The sequence below is a fragment of the Podarcis tiliguerta genome (genome assembly GCF_965153285.1).
Source record: "Podarcis tiliguerta genome assembly, chromosome: 2".
NCBI classification, from domain to species: Eukaryota; Metazoa; Chordata; class Lepidosauria; order Squamata; family Lacertidae; genus Podarcis; species Podarcis tiliguerta.
Window position 1 is genome coordinate 6409684 of NC_139535.1, and position 19637 is coordinate 6429320.

At 47.5% G+C, this 19637-nt stretch overlaps 1 protein-coding gene across 1 annotated transcript; it reads left to right on the forward strand.

Moving 5' to 3' along the window:
• The first annotated feature begins 1988 nt into the window (after positions 1–1988).
• Positions 1989–14471, forward strand: LOC310670994 (zinc finger protein RFP-like). The gene is made up of 8 exons (XM_083426892.1): positions 1989–2453; positions 4165–4260; positions 5660–5890; positions 8021–8043; positions 8849–8967; positions 10350–10382; positions 11553–11582; positions 13738–14471. Exons 1-8 carry the CDS (start codon positions 2028–2030, stop codon positions 14253–14255), a joined length of 1476 nt encoding a protein of 491 aa, XP_083283018.1. The 5' UTR covers positions 1989–2027; the 3' UTR covers positions 14256–14471.
• The last annotated feature ends 5166 nt before the right edge of the window (positions 14472–19637 follow it).

Consider the following 19637-nt stretch of genomic DNA (forward strand, 5'->3'; position numbering starts at 1 on the left):
ATCCCCCTGCTGGCCCGGGGTGAGAACTTCAGTACATAACAGCATCAGCTTCAAATGCCCTCTGCAAATACAGCCTCCCCATCTCCACACGTTGCCAGAAATAAACCTCATTGCATTGAGTGGGGCTTCGGCCCAGTTATATGTGTTTAGGGTTGATGCATTAACATTCCGTGTTTACAGGCTGGATTCTGTCTATCAGGGGCATCAAATGGGGTGTCCTCTGGATAATGCTGGACTCCAACTCCCCTCTGACCCATCCAGCATGGCCAGGGGTCAGAGAGGATGGGAGCTGCAGTCCGGCAGGGGGCCCCATGGGCTGTGCTGCCCCATACATTTCGCAGGACACCTTCCTTGTGTTCCTCAGCCCCCCCACCCCAAATACACAATGGTCCCCCAAGGAGCGTCTTTTCAGCACCAGCTGCATCTGATTTCTCTCCTGGGATACTAAGAGCTAGAACAACAAATGCCTGTGGAATTGACCTCTCTCAAAGATCTGGTAGGACTCTCTCTGGCTCCACTATCAGGGCCACTGACTGCTGACCTGTGCAGCCTGATCTCCTTTTCCTGCATTTCCCATGGGGTGGTGGCACATGTCAAAATAAAGACATCTCCCCCCCCCCCACCTGCCTGAGGGCCACCTCCCCTTGCTCCACCCCCTATATGATGTTGGTGATGTTTGTGTGTCATCGTAAGTTTCCCTGTGAGCCTCCACTCAACCCCTGGAAGGACACAAAAGTGGCCCATTTGGTCCAGCGCCCAAGAGGGGCCACCCGTTTCCCTGTGGGACACCTGCAAGCAGAACCAGAGAGCAAAACCAGCCTCCTCCCCCCCCCCCTGCAGTTTCCAGGACCTGAGATTTAGAAGTCTTCTGCCTCCGGACTGTGGAGGCAGAGCAGAGCCATTGTGCTTCACAGCCTAGTGCTCCATGAATTTGTCCCCTTGTCTTGTCCCCAGCTCAATGGGTGGAGCATGATAGTCTTAATCTAAGGGTCACTGGCTTGAGCACCACGCAAAAGATTCCTGCGTTGCAGAGATCTGGACTAGGTGACCCTTGTTGTACCATTCAACTATGCAACTCCATGATTTTAAGTTGGTTGCCATCTCTGCCTCCAGTGGCAGTGAGTTCCATGGTTCATTTACACGCTCCACAACGAAATGCTTTTTTCTGTCCTGAATCTCCCAACAATCAGCTTTGTTTGGGGGCCACGACTTCTAGTGGTATGAGAATCTGCAACGTGGATATAATGTTTCTCTGTCTCCCTGCCTCCATTGTGGGGACCAAAGCAGGGGGTGGGCAGTTTTGTTTGTCCCCTCCTGGGGCAGGAAGCCTCAACAGAGAACTTTCTTGAATTAACAACAACAACTGGCCATCTGCCTATGTCTTGTGACACAGATATGGTGTGTGTTCTCCACTGCAAATCAGGTTGTAACCAATATTTCTCCCTCTTTCTTTCTGTGGAATGTGGCACTTTTCAAGAATATTAGCTGGACATATTCCCTAAATGAATTACCTGGTGCCCGATTAATGCCTCCTGAATGAAGCTTTTTCCGCACTCGGCGCATTCATTACATTTCTCCTCCGCGTGGGTCTTTTGGTGTTTGATCAGCGTATCTGTTCCAATCTGAAGTCCTTTGCCAGCATGCTAAAAAGGGATAAAGTTAGAACTAGCAACCAGATTTTTAGGAGTTCTCTTCACGGAATCAAGTCCCGCTTGCTAAATCAGAACTCCTGTCCATTTAGGGCAGAGGCAGATTTTCTCCAATTCAAAAATAACAAGGAAGCCTATGAATGAAAAATGTTGCAGTATGAAACTTACTAGATACGTGTGTGTTTGCATGGGAAGCAATCCAAAAGCATTCGCTGCTACTTGAGAAAACATTCAGCAATTGCAAAGACCTGGAGGCATGTTTTTTTTTTAAAAAAAATGAAGATCACATGATCACTGAGTCATTTTCAGGAAGGGAAACTCCCAGTGGCTGAAAAGTGAAGAAGTGAAACTTAACTCGGTCTTCAGCGCGAGGGAGCCATGGCTGCTGCGGGGGGTCACATCCAGCATCTCCGTGATGAAGCCACTTGCTCCATCTGCCTGGATTACTTCAAGGATCCAGTGACCATCCCAGAGTGTGGGCACAACTTCTGCCGATCCTGCTTGGTCCTGTTCTGGGGGGAATCGGAGGCAGAGGCTTCCTGCCCCCAGTGCAGAGGAAGAGTCCCGAGAAGGAGCCTCATCCCCAACCGACAACTGGCTAATATGGTGGAAATAGCCAAGAATCTCAGCCTTCAAGAGGGAAAGGAGGAAGGAGGGAAAGGAGGAGTCTGTGAGAAGCACCAGGAGCCCCTGAAGCTCTTCTGCAAAGTCCACGAAGCCCCCATCTGCGTGGTGTGCGACAAGTCGAAGGAACATGAAAATCACAAGGTGATTCCTCTGGAAGAGGCTTTCCAGGAGTACAAGGTAGGAGATCCCTGGATCTGGGGGGGGGGGGGGATAAATAGCTGTGGATTCTTCTTGGGAGGTTTTCTTTTCAGTTCTGAAGTCCAAAGTAGACATGGCATTGATTGGTCGTTGTTTATCACCTTGGAAGCAGCCCAGGGGACGCCTGAGGGCTCCTGGGGGGGGTGGAGGGGGGAGCTGAAGTCTTTCTCTCTGCCAGGGGGACAAGGGGATCTTGAAATACTCACAGCAGCTTCAAAGATTTGAACTGGGACCTTGGCAGGGAGAGAAAGGGTTAACCTCGTCCACATCCCCCAGAAAGGTTGCTTTGTACATAGTTAGAACAGTACAAATGTAAATGGCACATAGACAACTAAGTACAAGTCTCCTTTGGTTGCCAGGATGCCTCCTCAATGCCCTGCAAAACAGAGAGCAGCAAAGGATCAGCTGGGGGCGGGGGGCGGGCGGGGAACTGTTAGCCAGGAATTGACCAGATTTTGCAGGATCCCACCCCCAAGTATCTGTTGGAAGCAGATTTGGGAGTGGGGAGTGGAAGGACCTACTGGTGGCTTATTCTGGGGGTGCTATGGAGCCTGTGCAATGAGGTTTTGGGGGGGCTGAGTATCTCCTCCCACCCCAAATGGCAAAGGACTCAGTGGCGTAGCGTGGGGGGTGCAGGGGGGGCCGGCCGCACCGGGCGCAACGTCTTGGGTTTCGGGTTAGGGGGCGCAAATCCACGGGTTAGGGGGCGCAAATTACTTGCCTTGCCCCGGGTGCTGACAACCCACGCTACGCCACTGAAAGGACTCCGTGGTTCAGAGTAGCATCTGCAAGGACAAGGGGGCAAGATGACTTTTTCATGGCAACTCGGAATTGGACCTGTGAAATTATATACTATATATAGTGCCTTTTAATCCCTTTTTTAAAAAATCACTTATTTTACTACAGTGGTGCAAAAATGCTCCTGTGCCATGCAGTGCTACTAATGCCACAAAATAGTAATAATAGTGGAAAAAAGCTGGTCCCTTTGAATTGTCAGGATGACCAGACAGCAATCTTCTGACCGAAGGAGCTACTTAGGTGGATTCTGGTCGCAGCAAGAACTTCTTTGGCCCAGAAATGGAAGAAGCTGCAGCACTTAAATCTCCCCTGGTGGCCCAAGCACACGTGGGCTCTGGCTACTGCAGAGAAAATAACTGACAAATAGCAGAAAACCTGAATTGCCATCTGACCCGAAAGAGGGGTTTGGAATGGGTGAAGTTTTGAGAAGCTCTGGTCAATCTCTGCATCTCTCGCCTCTTGGGCTGACCTCACTATCTCTTTGATGCTAGACTGATACATCCCAGGTTGGATCCTGCCTTAGCCCTTCCTCCTCCTCTTCCCACTTCTCCCTGAGACCTCAAGGTGAGAAGTCAGGCTGGGACTCCCAAGGAGAGGAGAGGAGGCTGAGAGATCGCTCCACAAGGGAGGGTGTTTGAGAAAAGGTGAGGGGCTGCCAGCTCTGCAGGCAAGGGGGGACCTAACTGGGATCCTGAGCCCCACAGGGGTGCTGAAGATAGAAGGTAGTTGACCCATGGAGCCGTGGACCCAAAAAGGCTGAAAACCTCTGTACTTTTATTTCCGCCAGGAAACTACTTTGCTATTCTAGCAAGGCCACTGGGCGCAAGAAGCCATTGTGATTTTAATTTCTCTGTGTGTCTCAATCAAAGCTGAGTTTTCCTTTTCTCTTTAGGGAGAGATCTGGTGCCGCCTGGAGATTCTGAGGAAAGAGAGAGAGGAAATTCTGGCCTATCAAGCAGATCTGGACAAGGAAAGCAAAGACCTCCTTGTAAGTGTCTCTATTGTTACTAGACAGGGAACAAGCACTTGAGACCTCCAGGTATAGGGCAGTGTATAAATTCAATAGAAGAAGAAGAAGAAGAAGAAGAAGAAGAAGAAGAAGAAGAAGAAGAAGAAGAATTGAATCAGGACTGAGAAGTGATGGGGAAATCTGCCCATTTCAGCTTCTCCTCATTTCTCATTTTTCATATCAGTCTGTTTATTAATTTATTGTTCTGAAAATGTATCAGATGTTAGGGTAGCTACCTACTTTTATAAATATTTTGATCTGTACTTTACCCTCATAAATACATTTTTGTGAATATTACCTGGCTGGGTCAAGCTTGAAAATATCAGAGGTGTGAATTTCAAAAGTTTGTTCTGTTTTGGTCTCCATATTTTTTCAGCAAGAGCGAATTAGGTAAGTTCACCTTTGAATGCAGCTAAATAGAGTTCATTTCCCCTTGTCATTTATTATGTGAATAGCAGTCAAGAAGAAGCCTGAGGACTTGTGAGCTGAAAGGGTGGAAGCAATTCAAACCAAATCCTGATTTACCATAAATTCTACTAAAGAATTGCCGTTCTAAATGTGCGCTCTTGTTCACTTTAAGTAAACTCAGGCCATTTTGAACCTTCAAAGAAAACAGGGGAGCTCTGGGGATGAACTCTGCACTTTGTCCTCCTCTGTTTCTGTTCCTTCCTACACCTAAATTGCCCCAGTCTAAACTGAGGGGTTTTATGTCCCTGGATGTTCTCTGAACAACTCTGAACTCTGGTCATGCCATGCCCCAAAACATGCAGGGAACATCCATGACTAGGAAAAAAGCTCCTTGCTTTACGCAGTATCCATCTGCAAAATGGGACGCGGGTGGCGCTGTGGGTTAAACCTCAGAGCCTAGGGCTTGCCGATCAAAAGGTCAGCGGTTTGAATCCCCGCGACGGGGTGAGCTCCCGTTGCTCGGTCCCTGCTCCTGCCAACCTAGCAGTTTGAAAGCACGTCAAAGTGCAAGTAGATCAATAGGTACCACTCCGGCAGGAAGGTAAACGGCGTTTCTGTGCGCTGCTCTCGTTCGCCAGAAGCAGCTTAGTCATACTGGCCACATGACCCGGAAGCTGTATGTTGGCTCCCTTGGCCAGTAAAGCGAGATGAGCGCTGCAACCCCAGAGTCGGGCACAACTGGACCTAATGGTCAGGGGTCCCTTTAACTTTACCTATCTGCAAAATAGACGTCAACAGAAATATCAATGGAGAGGGCCTCCCCTCAAAATAAATGTTTACTTCTTTAGCCACTAGAGGTTTCATGTCTATGAAAAATCAGAAGCGTCCTTCCTGTGGAATTCTCATAATGTTCTTTCTGCTGTTTCGAGGCTAAGCACCAAACACACTCAGACCTCCTCTTTCCTTGCAGAAATTGACAGAAACAGAGAGGCTGAAGATTGTGGAGAAGTTCAGAGAACTGCGCCGGTTCCTGGAAGAACAAGAAAAACGTCTGCTGACTCACGTGGAAGAGGTGGAGAAGGAGATTGCAGGGAGAAGGGATGAGCAGCTGGCCAGACTCTCCAGGAATCTCTCCTCTCTTGAGAGGATCATCCAGGAGGTGGAGGAGAAGCGTCAGCAGCCAGCAAGTGAACTCCTACAGGTAAGACGGTGGCAAGAACAGCCCAAGGCTCCAGGAAAAGGCTGCCTCCAATCCTTTATATGTCTCTTTCATGTATTCAAGCAGTGCAGGGGCTCAGATGATGGAGCCTCTAGTCAGGTTTGTAATGGACAGGAAGTCCCAAGACACCTGGGATGCTTAACTCACCTGAATGCAGACTAGAGATTCTTCTGTGTTCTTGATGGAACAGGAGATGGTTTTCAGCTCTTTGCTGATGATTTGTCTCCAAATGCCTTCCTTCTTGGCAATGCTGCCTTCCTGCCCTGGGCTGGGCTTCAGCAAGGATGAGTTCAGGCCTGCTTCTGACATGAGCCAGTCTCTTGACCAAGCTTCTCTTCCCATTCCCTCCAAAACTTCTGGGTTGATGGCCTTCACAGTGGATCCAGATCAGCCCAAAATGGTGCTCAGTCACAGTGACGAAAGAGCAAGACAGGGGGACTCATCCAGACTGCTGCTTGTCCCACCCCTTTCCTCAAGGAAAACTGGCTCTTTACTGCTGAATGAGAGCAAACCTCAGCCAGGTTTTCTCCAGATTGACATTTGCTTCAATGTTGCACCAAGGAGCAGGTTTTTCCTGAGGGAAAGTGGCAGGGCAAAGGGAAAACCACTTGGACCCGTGTTTTCTGGGCAAAGGAAAAGCAGAAGTGTGGAGGAGCCCAAAGAAACACTCAGCTAAATAATAATAATAATAATAATAATAATAATAATAATAATAATAATAAATTTTTATCCTGCCCATCTGGCTGAGTTTCCCCAGCCACTCTGAGCGGTTTCCAACCAAATATTAAAAACAATACAGCATCAGACATTAAAAACTTCCCTAAACAGGGCCACCTTCAGTTTACTTTTAAAAGCAAAATAGTTGTTTATTGCCTTGACATCTGCTGGGAGAGCGTTCCACAGGGTGGGCACCACTACCAAGAAGGCCCTCTGCTTGGTTCCCTCTAACCTCGCTTCTTGCAAGGAGGGAACCGCCAGAAGGCCCTCGGAGCTGGACCTCAGTGTCCAGGCAGAACGATGGGGGTGGAGACGCTCCTTCAGGTATATGTCAGCATCGCCCTTGAGCCAGTGCCACTAACTGGACTCATCCACTTCAGCCCCGACTGGGCTAGGCGAGCTGGGTAGCACTTCCAGAGACCACCTTCAGCACAGGAACAGGTCAAAGTGCTGTGGACTCACAGCTTAGAGTTGTGAGCACCGGATTCACTTCCACAAGTAGACAGTCATCGCACAGCAGAGTACAGCAGAGTCTAGCAGAGTATATAAACAACTCGGAGAGCAGCTCTGTAGAATATCTTCTTTATTCTATAACTATAATACAACTATATACAGAGCTAAATGAGGTCTAAGCATAAATGAATGCTAAACCGCACTGAGTGCCTGCAGCTGCTCTTAGCAGCAACCTTATCTATACACACGATCTCTAACTAACACTCTCTCTCTCTGAAACACTGACTGACTGACCGACTCTTTGATGTGGTGCTGGAGCAGAATAAGTAGAGAGCAGAACACGCCTCCTCCTCCTCTGCAGAATCAGCAGACTCCTCAGGAGATTCTTGGTTATGGGAGGGGTGAAATCTCCTCAGTATACAGGTCCGAGACTATTTTATTAGCCCTTTGGAGGCATTTTATGCTGCAGGTGCTTTTCTTATTTCCAGTTGGAAAGTAGAATTTAAAATTTGGGGACTTCTGTAGAAGACAATTTGGGACAGTTCCCTGGTAGGAATATCCTGTAGGCTTACTTACGTCTGAATTGCACAACGCAAACTGGATTAAAGTTAATAAATTATAATCTAAGACATGAGATGGGTTGGAATCTTCTACTGAATCCATAAACATGAGATTCCCTTAAGTACTGGTGGATTTTCATAAGGATTTTCAACAATAATTTCAAACAGATGTGAAAATGTGGAGAACTTGGTATCGGAAAAATTCATAATTTCAGACTGGAAAAATAAAAGCTGTGAGAAACCCAAACTGGCTGATTCCGCCATCCCTGCCCACAAGCTTGCCTTGTGCCAGGCAGACTGACATCCGAGGGGCAGGGTCTGAGGGGGTCTTCCTAGTGTGGCCTGTGGTGTGCAGTGAATTCCCTTCTCTTTTCCCCTCTAGGATGTGAGAAGCACCTTGCGGAGGTAAGTGGATCTGGCTCATTTCCATTAGCATCCCTCCATGAGGCCGGGATGCAAGAACCTCAGACATGGCCCTCCAGGGGCTGCAGGGGGGAGACCGTAGGACTCACTCCCTGAGGCATCTCACAGGTAAAACAGGACCCCCTCTTTGGAACTTGACAATGGGTAGAGCACAGTTGGTCTTTTTATACTGTGAGTAGATCGCAGTCTCTTGGGAGTTGGACGTGTCTGCCTTAGTTGTTTCCTTCTAGACCGACCAGTTCAGTCACTCTGCAGCAAACACTCTGCCGGCCACCCCACCCTGTCCCAAGCAAACTCCTGCCCCATAGAGCCCCTGGGGGGTGCGATTATTGACCAAGGAGCAGGAATTGGCTATTTTCTTGACCATATTCCAGCTGCAGTATTTATATTTAAGGTATCACTCAGGTGCAGAGTAGAGGTTTTAAGGAACATTTCTTGTTTCCCAACAAAAGTGCATTTCTTTTTCTTCCTCACCCCTTCTCTGGGGACATCTAGGGAAAGGAAAGGTGTGCTGTGCTGTCACCACCCTCAGACAATTCCTGCCCCTTGATACCATATGATTCTGCTGCTTCTTTGAATTGACACCAGTGGGGAGACCCGGAGGCCTGGGGTTGCTGTTTTGGCCCTTGGGGGTCTGGCTGAGGAGTCCGTAGTGAGGAAGAAACTCCCCCCTCGGCGCCTGCCTGTCCCTCTAGGCTTCTTCCAGCTTCCTCCTCTCACTTCCTTTCTTTTCCTTTAACAGAAATTGCGGATTTGAATGGGCTGAGATTGTTTTTCTTTTCACCAGGTATGAGAAAAGAGAGAGTCCAGAGAAGCCGATGACTTTCCCTCCAGAGCTGAGGAACAGGATCTTGGAATCCTGTGATCTAAATCACCTTGTGGAGGATGCAGTGAAACAATTGAAGGGTAATGGAAACTGGCTGTCAGGATTTCACACTGGAAATTCTGTTACTTCTTCAGAACTGAACATGCCAGGCTCTTACTGCATGGAATTGAATAACCCCAGGATACCTTCCTTCTTGGTGCTCCAGCCTTCATTTCCTGTCCCCCAGAATGGCCCATGTATATTGTGACGCTGGATCCTGTAAAGAAAGCCTGAACCAGAGTGTAGAGGAAAGTTGGGGTGTTTTCCTCCCATCTGCATCTTTTACAATTCTACAGAACCTCCTTTTCCTTTTGGTTTCCCGTCTGCACAATCTGAGTTTGTCCTTTTGGAGGTTCTCCTCCTCTGAGTGGAGTCAAAGGGCATTAAGAAGCCCCCAGTTCCCCCTCTGCCTCCTGCTCAGGCTTGTTTCTCAGCCATGGAGCCAAGGCCTGAGCCGTCTCCTCCTCTGGCATCCCCCTGCAGCTGCCATATCTAGGGCTTCAGCCTTCAAGATCTCCTGAGAGTTCCCCCACTGAGGAGGAAGCAAGAGCACATGAGCCCCAAAGGGCAGAATTCTGCTTCTTAACAATCTGAATGTTTTCTAGAAGGTTTGTGAGGAAGGGCTTCTTTTTGCCTGAGAGCTCAGCCAAGCCTTCCTCATCAACCTTTGCTTCTCTTTATGATTCACAATTTTGGTTTTAATAATTTGCCCCATACTTTGCTTGGGGAAGATCGTAAGGCTGCCTCCATCTCCCCTCTTTATCCTTTTGCAGGATTCCTATTGCTCTGCCTCCCCTCCAGTCCTCCAATGTAGAGCCCAATTTCTGCGACAAAGTTCAGAGATCATCAGGATTCATGCTGAATATATATTTTTTCTTCAGCACCGGTAGTCGGTGCATAAACTTGGATTAAAGTAAAGGTAAAGGGACCCCTGACCATTAGGTCCAGTCGTGGACAACTCTGGGGTTGTGGCGCTCATCTCGCTTTACTGGCCCAGGGAGCCGGCGTACAGCTTCCTGGTCATGTGGCCAGCAGGACTAAGCCGCTTGTGGCGAACCAGAACAGCGCACGGAAACGGCGTTTACCTTCCTGCCGGAGCGGTACCTATTTATCGACTTGCACTTTGATGTGCTTTGTTAAAATGTTCCACTGTACTATTTAATAATTGTACAGTCAAACCTTGGAAGTTGAACGTAATCTGCTCCGGAAGGACATTCGACTTCTGAGGCACAGCGCTTGCAACACTTCCGGGTTTTTCCCGGTTCAGGAACCGAAACGTAAGGTAACGGAGACAAACGAAAACCGAGGTTTCACCATACTTTACTTTTACAGATGCTACATTATGAAATGTTACTTTTGTATGGAGATTTATCTCAGGTGGAAGAGCGTTGCCCTTACACTTTATATCCTTTTGCTTCCTCAGATGCTCTGTTATTCAGAAAACAGATTCAGAAAGGTAAATTTCCAGGGGAGGAACAATTTTACAGGAGGGATGGGGACTGATATTTCATTGGTGTTGAAACGTCTGTTCTGTGGACTTTGGGACCCCCTTCAATGGCGTCACTCTGGGAAACAGTCCTCTAGAGGTGTTTGGGTTCTTTCTATGTCCCATGAATGAACTGGGAGGGGTTTGAAGGCTTGGACTGGGGGCAGAGCTTGTCCCTGCGAAGAACCCGCACACCAGTCTGAGTTCCACTCCTGCCTATAGACTAGTATCCTGGTTTCCCCCTCAATTTTATAGATTTTGCTTTATTTCTTAAAATTTATATACTGCTTGATTGTGGGGGAAAGCCTCAGAGGCTTACTATATCTTAAAAATGCCCTTAAGGAGAATCCTGCTCGATCAGTACAATGTTCTGATTCATATGGAACCTCACTTGCATTTTGTTTTCCCTCCACACAATCTGGAGAGGTTCTTTTGATGGTTCTTGAGATTTGCTTGGATTTCCCCCTCGTGAAGTGTGTTAAAAAGGGCACCCGCAAGCACCCAGTCCCTCCTCCACCTCCTGCCCAGGCTGGTCTCCCAGCAGCAGAACCAAGGCCATTTCTCATGCTTCAGCCATCCCCATCTCCTGAGAGTTCCCACAGTTCTTATGAGATGAGCCCCATTCCATGAGGGAAGACTCCCCATTGCAAGAGACCCTTTGAATTACAGGGTAAAGCTCTGCAGCTTCTTCCTCTCCAATCTGCTTTGTCAGCATGCTTGGAAATTCCGGTTTCAACAGCTTTTTCCCACCAGTTCACTTGGCGCAGATGTTAACCTTCCTCCAGCCCTCCAGTACAGATCCCCATTTCATTTGTGGATTTTGAATGATGGCAGTCTGCCATTTTCTAGTATGGTTTACCACTTCTGATTCCCCCATGGAATCATGGAATAGTAAAGTTTGAAAGATCCCAAGGATCTTCTAGTCCAGTCTTCTGCAATGCAGGAATCACAGCTAAACACGTTAGTTGTTTTAATTCCTTAGGCCTTCAGTTGTTGTCTTTGCATTTCTTTGTTCTATGATTTCATCTTTTGCTTGATATAAAGAAACAACAGGTGCTACGTTATGGTGAAGTTTTGTAAAAAGATTTTCTTTGAGCTATTGCAGTGTAGCTCATTAAGCCTATCTTTTTGCTTCCTCAGATGTCCAGGCTTTCAGAAATCTCCACAGAGGTAAGTTTCACATGAGACCCCAGTTCACAGGAGGGGGGGGGGACTAGTGTTTCATGAAGGATCAAGAGTCTCTTCTGTACAGTTGAGAACCATCCACCGCTTGACTTTAGCCCTGCTGTTTGTGCCACAAAGGCAGAGAAGGTGGACTTGAAGGGGAAGAGAGAAACTTCCCAGAAGGATCAGGCGGAGGGGGGAAGAGCTTTACTCCTGGCTAGAGAGAGTTGGGTTGCTTTTCCATGTGACCTTTTTCAGGCCTGGTTGCCATATGTCCTCTTTTTCCTGCCACAACTTCTATTTTCATGATTAAAATTTCTGTCAGGCGGATTTTTAAAATTTGGCATAATGTCCCAAGTTTTTTTTGTTTGTTTTTTTGGTTTACATGAACGCATGAATTTTTTTCTAGTGTATTAGACTCAGATCTAAGGCACCTTGCTTAGCTAGTCTGCAGCAGAGAATCACAACAGAATCTTAATCTAGCAAAATCCTTTCTCTTGTGGCTGAACTAAAAGGACTCTGGCTCAGCTACAAGATCTTGGAGAAGGAGTCCAGGAGGACAAGAGTTAACATCCCTCTGCCCTTAAGGAGAGTCCATATGTACATGTTTAACAGTTTAATAAATTGTTCTGTGTACACTTATGTTCACAAAGATGTGAACATGAGCCCAAAAACTTTCATGTGGCAAGTGAGGGAGCAATATGTATTATTATTATTATTATTATTCTTTTGTTGTTGGAAGTTAAGAGCATTGCTACTAGCAATATATCACAGCTTCTATAGCCTACATATAGTAGGGGTATTTAAAATGAGAGTCATCATAACGATCCATGGTTAAAAGTCAAAGTTGGCCAATGTGTCATCTTTCTTGCTCTTCAAAATAGGGCAGCCCTACACTTGCCTATCATGACTGTCTCAGCCCCAAACTGTTAACCTTTTGAGTTATTCCCCCCTTCCCCCAGGGAACTAGTCTTATGGTATACAGTGGTGCCTCGCAAGACGAAAAGAATCCGTTCCGCGAGTCTTTTCGTCTTGCGGTTTTTTCGTCTTGCGAAGCAAGCCCATTAGCGGATTAGCGCTATTAGTGCTATTGGCAGTTTAAGGGCAATTAACGCCTATTAAAGGCTTAAGGGATTAGCGGTTTAGCTGCTAAAAGGCTTTTAGCAGCTTAGCGCTTCAGAAAAAGGGGTTGGGGAGCGAAAAAAAACTCAATTTTTTTTGTCAATTTTCATCTTGCGAAGCAAGCCCATAGGGAAATTCGTCTAGCGAAGCACCTCTGAAAACGGAAAACCCTTTCGTCTTGCGGGTTTTCCGTCTTGCGAGGCATTCGTCTTGCGGGGCACCACTGTATATTAAATCCCAAAGAGAAGCCTGGAATAAGCAGTCCTTTGTAAAATTGCCTGCCACCTGCCTCCTCTTCCCTGGCGGCAAGGCCTAAACTTCCAAGATGGTGGGGAGGAAGGAGAGACCAAGTGGGTGAGAGAGATGGAGAGCAGGAATAAACAGGCTCCCCACTTAACGCGATTTTCACTTTTGTGCATGAGGGCCCAGAACATAACTCATGCGAAAGTGAGGGGAAGACTATATGTGGTTTTGTGTTGTATTTTTATGCTGTGGACCACCCGAGACCTATAGATGAAGGGCAGTATGCAAATGTTGATATTATTATTATTATTATTATTTACTACTACTACTACTACTACTATTATTACTGGGGGTCCTCCTCCCCCAGCCCAACCCAGGGGTCCCCAAAGGCCAATTCCCACAGAGATTGTCAGAGGAAAGCAGCTTCTCTCCTCTCCTGCCTCCTCCTCCAATTCTCCTCTCTTTCCCCTTAGATAGCACAGAAGAGCTGAGTAAAAGGTTTCCTGGGTGGTTTTCCCCCTTAGAAAATGCCTGGGTTGAGAGGAGGGCAGGCAGAATGCACATTGAATATAAGAAAGTGAAGGAAACTGAGTTAAAAACCAACAAGGAAGTTATTTATTCTGATGAGAGTCTGCAAGGAGGAGTCTCAGTCTTGCATGCGATGCAAAGAAATCCCCTTGATCTGAAAGGGAATTTGGTTTTTTTGGGTGTTTTTTATTTATTTATCAGGATGTCCATCTCTCTCTCTCTGCTGACTCTGCCTAATCTTCTCTTTCCCTCATCTTCTCCCCAACAGCAAATGTCACTCTGGATCCAGACACAGCCCATCCCAGGCTCATCCTGTCCAAGGATCAGAAAAGCCTGAGGTTGGGAGACAAACCTCAAGCCCTGCCTGATAATCCTGAGAGATTCAGACGCTACTGTTGTGTGTTGGGACGTGAGGGATTCACAGCAGGCAGACATTTCTGGGACGTCGATGTGGGAAGTGGGGAATTGTGGGCTGTGGGGGTCACCAGGAAGTCTGTGGAGAGAAAGGGCTTCTTCTCCTTATTCCCTGAGAGAGGGATCTGGGCTGTGGGGAAGTGGGGAGGGAAGTACTTGGCCTGCACCTCCCCTGTTTCCTCTCCCCTGTCCCTGAGTGAGGAGCCCAGGAGGATCCGCGTGACTCTGGACTATAAAGGTGGACGTGTGTCTTTTTCTGACGCTGACTCAGGAGCCGAACTCTACACGTTCTCAGGAGCCTCGTTCTCTGGAGAGACCCTCCTCCCTTTCTTTCTTCTGTGGGGATATGAAACCCACTTAAGTATCTCCTGAGGAGACGAAATCTGCCTCTCAGGCCCATAAAGAGTTTCTCTCCAGACCAGAGTGACTGATATGACATTTACCCACCAGGAGAACCTTGGGCAGTTTTTCAAGGGCCCTTTGAGAAGATTCATTTTCCTTCCTTTTCCCAGAATTCCCTCTGCAGCTTACTTCTTCTTAAAGAGACAGTCACACTTCTAACAGATCCAATAAATAATCTTTTCCTCACCTTCAGTCTTGTTTTCCTTTTGAGATGTCTGATTTGGCAGAGGGACTAGATGACCCTCAGGATCCCTCGCAACTCTGCAATTCTACAAAACCTCCCTCTCCCCACAAGACCTTATGCAGCTGTGAAAATGCATGCATAATTGGATTAATAGAGGACTAAAAAACGAACCCCTTCCCCCATGTCAGACAGGACAGCTGGAGATCTCAGATGGGAAGAAAATAAAAAAGAAATTGAACAGGGTGTCAGCTTCAAATGCCCTCTGCAAATACAGCCTCACCATCTCCACACGTTGCCAGAAATAAACCGCATTGCATTGAGTGGGGCTTCTGCCCAGTTAATGTGTTTAGAGTTGATGCTCCCCCAAGGAGCGTCTTTTCAGCACCAGTTACATCTGATTTCTCTCCTGGGATACTAAGAGCTAGAACAACAAATGCCTGTGGAATTGACCCCACAAAGATCTGGCAGGACTTTCTCCAGCTCCACTATCAGGGCCGCCGACTACTGACCTGTGCAGCCTGATCTCCTTTTCCTGCGTTTCCCATGGGGTGGTGGCACATGTCAAAATAAATACACCTTTGCCCCCCCCCCACCTGCCTGAGGGCCACCTCCCCTTGCTCCATCCTCTATACCAGGGGTCGGCAAACTAAGGCCCGGGGCTCGGATCAGGCCCAATTGCCTTCAAGATCCGGCCCACAGACTGTCCGTGGATCGGTGTGGGGATTCTGTTCGTTCGGGCTGTGCCATTTCCCCCCCTGCACCATTTCATTGCCCCCCTCCCTCTCAGACACCATGCCGTTGCCTCCTTCCTCCCTCCTCCTGGCTTCTCCCCGCCCTGCGTAGAGTGCGGCTTCTCTGGCCTGCCACAAGGTCTGAGGGCCAGCGGGCCAGCCTGTGGCTTAAAAAAGTTGCCGACCCCTGTCCTCTGTGATGATGACGATGTTTGTGTGTCATCATAAGTTTCATAGAATCATAGAATCATAGAGTTGGAAGAGACCACAAGGGCCATCAAGTCCAACCCCCTGCCAAGCAGGAAACACCATCAGAGAACTCCTGGCATATGGTTGTCAAGCCTCTGCTTCAAGACCTCCAAAGAAGGAGATTCCACCACACTCCTTGGCAGCAAATTCCACTGTCGAACAGCTCTTACTGTCAAGAAGTTCTTCCTAATGTTTAGGTGGAATCTTCTTTCTTGTAGTTTGGATCCATTGCTCCGTGTCCGCTTCTCTGGAGCAGCAGAAAACAACCTTTCTCCCTCCTCTATGTGACATCCTTTTATATATTTGAACATATCACCCCTTAACCTCCTCTTCTCCAGGCTAAACATGCCCAGCTCCCTTAGCCGTTCCTCATAAAGCATCGTTTCCAGGCCTTTGACCATTTTGGTTGCCCTGCTCTGGACACGTTCCAGTTTGTCAGTGTCCTTCTTGAACTGTGGTGCCCAGAACTGGACACAGTACTCCAGGTGAGGTCTGACCAGAGCAGTTTCCCTGTGAGCCTCTACTCACCCCACGGAAGGACACAACAGTGGCCCATTTGGTCCAGCGCCCAAGAGGGGCCATTCAGACACCCGTGGAAAACCTGCAAGCAGAACCAGAGAGCAAAAGCAGCCTCCCCTCCCTCCTTGCAGTTTCCAGCGCCTGAGATTTGTGGATATTTCACCCCTCCCATTGCAAGAATCTGCTGACAATGTTTCAGAAAGGAGGGGGCGGAATTTGCTCATTGCTTCTTCCGCTCCAGCCTGACTTCAAAAGGAGTTTGAGTGTTCTCTGTATACAGATAAGGTGACTGCTCAAGCAACTGTAACAGAGTCCAGATTCCAGTATCAGAGTCCAGCATCTCCGATAGCCTTTAGTAGTTTATTTTAGTTTATAGTAGCTGTAAAAGAATAAAGAAGTTATGCTTCAGAGCCGTCGTTCGTGTAATATATTCTCTGCAGGGCTCTGCTGACTTTGGAACTGAGTTTGGTGCTCACAGCTCTAAGTTGTGAGTCCAAAGCACTCAGCTCACCTGGCCCAGTCAGGGCTGAAGAGGTTGAGCCCAGTCGTTGGCACCGGCTCAAAGGCGAAGCTGAGAAGATTTAGAAGCCTGCTGCCTCTGGACTGTGGAAGCAGAGCCATTGTGCTTCACAGCCTAGTGCTCCATGAATTTGTCCCCTTGTCTTCTCTGCAGCTCGGTGGGTGGAGCACAATAGTCTTAATCTAAGGGTCCCCGGCTTGAGCACCACGTTGGGCAAAAGATTCCTGCGTTGCAGAGATCTGGACTAGGTGACAATTGTGGTCCCTTCTAACTCTGCAGTTCCATGATTTTAAGCTGGTAGCCATCTCTGCCTCCAGTGGCAGTGAGTTCCATAGCTCAATTATGTGCTGCACAACAAAATGCCTTTATCTGTCCTGGATCTCCCAACATTCAGATTTCTTGGAGGACCAACACTTCCACTGCTATGAGGATCTGCAATGTGGAGATAATGTGTCTCTGCCTGATTTCATCATGGGGACCAGAGCAGTGGGTGGGCAGTTCGTTTGTCCCCTCCAGGGGCAGGAAGCCTTGACAGAGAACTTTATTGAATTAACAATGACTGGTTTCTTGAAGCAGCAGGAAAACAAATCAGGAAGGAGCAGGCCTCTCAAACACAACACAACATCTCTCAGCTCCAGCCTCCCTGAACTGTGGGAACAGAAAGTCAATCCTGGAGATGCCATGCACTGGTGTGTGTGTGTGTGTGTGTGTGTGTAATTGAGCTGCATTGGTGCTTTAGATACAGGGACATCTTGCTCTGCAGTGTCTACTTACACTGAGGGGCTGTGGCTCTCCTGGATTTCAGAGCGGCACCTTTCCCAGTGGAGATGAGGGGGTTGAACCTGGAAAAAGCAGGCGCTGTTCCCCTGAGCTGCCGCTCTTCCCCATTTTTGAAGTAATGCTCATGACCTTCTTTGTACTATTCGTTTAACTTTCTGAAGACCCAACTAATTCCTATCTTAGGTGAAAAGCAATTAATAAGGAGTCCGACAAGTTCATATATTCACATCCAAAAGTCACACTCAAAACAAGACTCCATTTAGAGCCCCAGAGAGGAACATGCAGCTGAATGATATAGACCAGTCATGATGTTACAATCACTAAACCAAGACGGCATCATAAGAGTTGAACAGAAAATGGGGTCCTCTTATCTTAAACGGTCTTCACGACAAGGCAGTGCAGATCCAGAGGCCCATCTAGTCCAGATTCCTCTTCTCCCAGTAGCCAATCAGGTGCCCCAGTGGGAAGCCCCCAAGAGGACAAATATAGTGTGAGTTACTGGAAGCTGTGGTTGTCAGTGTGGGTCTGTGGTGGCTGCCCTTGTGATGTGTCCCTGGCCTTGGTTGGGAACCATCAAGTTGAGATGCTTCATAATGGAGTCTAGAACATTTGGGGACTTAACTAATTAACCTGGGGTGGGGTCTTGCTTCTTTTTAAAAAATAATAGCTATTCATCAACAAAACACAATGCAGCTGGTGCAACAGAGAGATAGACTCTTCAAAATAAACTTTCCTCCCACTCCATCCATCAACCCCATTATTTTTCTAATCAAATCATCTATATCTTCTAGATCAGGCACGTCCAACCACAAGTAGCCTAAGATCTACCATCCAATATCAAAAACTGGCAGTGATCTACCACACTCTCCCTTTGTCATTCTTCAGCTTAAACATATTATATTTGCCTGAGGGAGGGAACTGCCAGAAGGCCCTTGCAGCTGGACCTCAGTGTCCGGGTTGAACGATGGGGGTGGAGACGCTCCTTCAGGTATACAGGACCGAGGCCATTTAGGGCTTTAAAGGTCAGCACCAACACTTTGAATTGTGCTCGGAAACGTACTGGGAGCCAATGTAGCACAGAAAGAGGGAGAAGGAAATCAAATTTTGAAATGTTAAATTGATTGTAAAACTAATTAAATGTATAAATTTGAAAAGTATAAAGAACTTTTTAAAAATACACTGTTGAATTTACCTTAATGCTGCCAATGTTTTCAAGTGTGCACAATCCCCCCCATATATTCAATAAACATTTTCCAATGTGGCCCACCTTGTCAAGTTTCCTGTTCTCACAGGGCTCAGCTGTACAGCTGCAAATATAACGTTTTAATGTGTTTTCAGTGCTTTATACAAATGTGACACTAGATGGCAATGGTGTAAGGTAAAGGTAAAGGTACCCCTGCCCGTACGGGCCAGTCTTGCCAGACTCTAGGGTTGTGTGCTCATGTCACTTAAGAGGCCGGGAGCCAGCGCTGTCCGCAGACACTTCCGGGTCCCGTGGCCAGCGTGACAAGCTGCATCTGGCGAGCCAGCGCAGCACACGGAACGCCGTTTACCTTCCCGCTAGTAAGTGGTCCCTATTTATCTACTTGCACCCGGGGGTGCTTTCGAACTGCTAGGTTGGCAGGCGCTGGGACCGAACGACGGGAGCGCACCCCGCCGCGGGGATTCGAACTGCCGACCATGCGATCGGCAAGTCCTAGGCGCTGAGGTTTTACCCACAGCGCCACCCGTGTCCCACTAATGGTGAGCAATGGTGAGCTCACGGCAAATTCAATACAGTGGTGCCTCGCAAGACGAAAAGAATCCGTTCCGTGAGTCTCTTCGTCTAGCGGTTTTTTTCGTCTTGCGAAGCAAGCCCATTAGCGGATTAGCGCTATTAGCGGTTTAGCAGCTATTAAAGGCTTAAGGGATTAGCGGATTAGCTGCTAAAAGGCTATTAGCAACTTAGTGGCTTAGAAAAAGGGGGTGGGGAGCCAAAAAACCCCCCCAGGAATCGCAAGACATTTTCATCTTGCGAAGCAAGCCCATAGAGAAATTCGTCCTGCGAAGCACCTCCAAAACGGAAAACCCTTTCGTCTACTCTTTGGGTTCAGTCAGTCAACCGGCTTGTAAATTATGCTGTTTGCAATGTGCATTTTATAGTTGGCTTCACTTAGCAATGTTTTCTTTTGAAATGTTCAAGTTGTTGTTTTTTTGTAAACTTTGAGTTAAATATGTATTCTGTAGTCGGCCTCCTTTGTAATGTTTTATTTTGAAATATTTTAAGATAATATTTTAGTTTCCTGTTAAATATGTTGCTTTGACTGTATACTTTATATTTGACATTCTTCAGAAATGTTTGATTCTAGATTGTTTTATTGATGTTAAAT

What these genes read in the sequence shown, in the direction of transcription:
- LOC310670994 (XM_083426892.1), top strand. Translation starts at nt 2,028, where the DNA reads ATGGCTGCTGCGGGGGGTCACATCCAGCATCTCCGTGATGAAGCCACT. An exon ending in GTGAGAAGCACCTTGCGGAG is followed by an intron (nt 8,044 to 8,848) that starts GTAAGTGGATCT and finishes TCTTTTCACCAG; the next exon opens with GTATGAGAAAAGAGAGAGTC. An exon ending in CAGAAAACAGATTCAGAAAG is followed by an intron (nt 10,383 to 11,552) that starts GTAAATTTCCAG and finishes TTGCTTCCTCAG; the next exon opens with ATGTCCAGGCTTTCAGAAAT.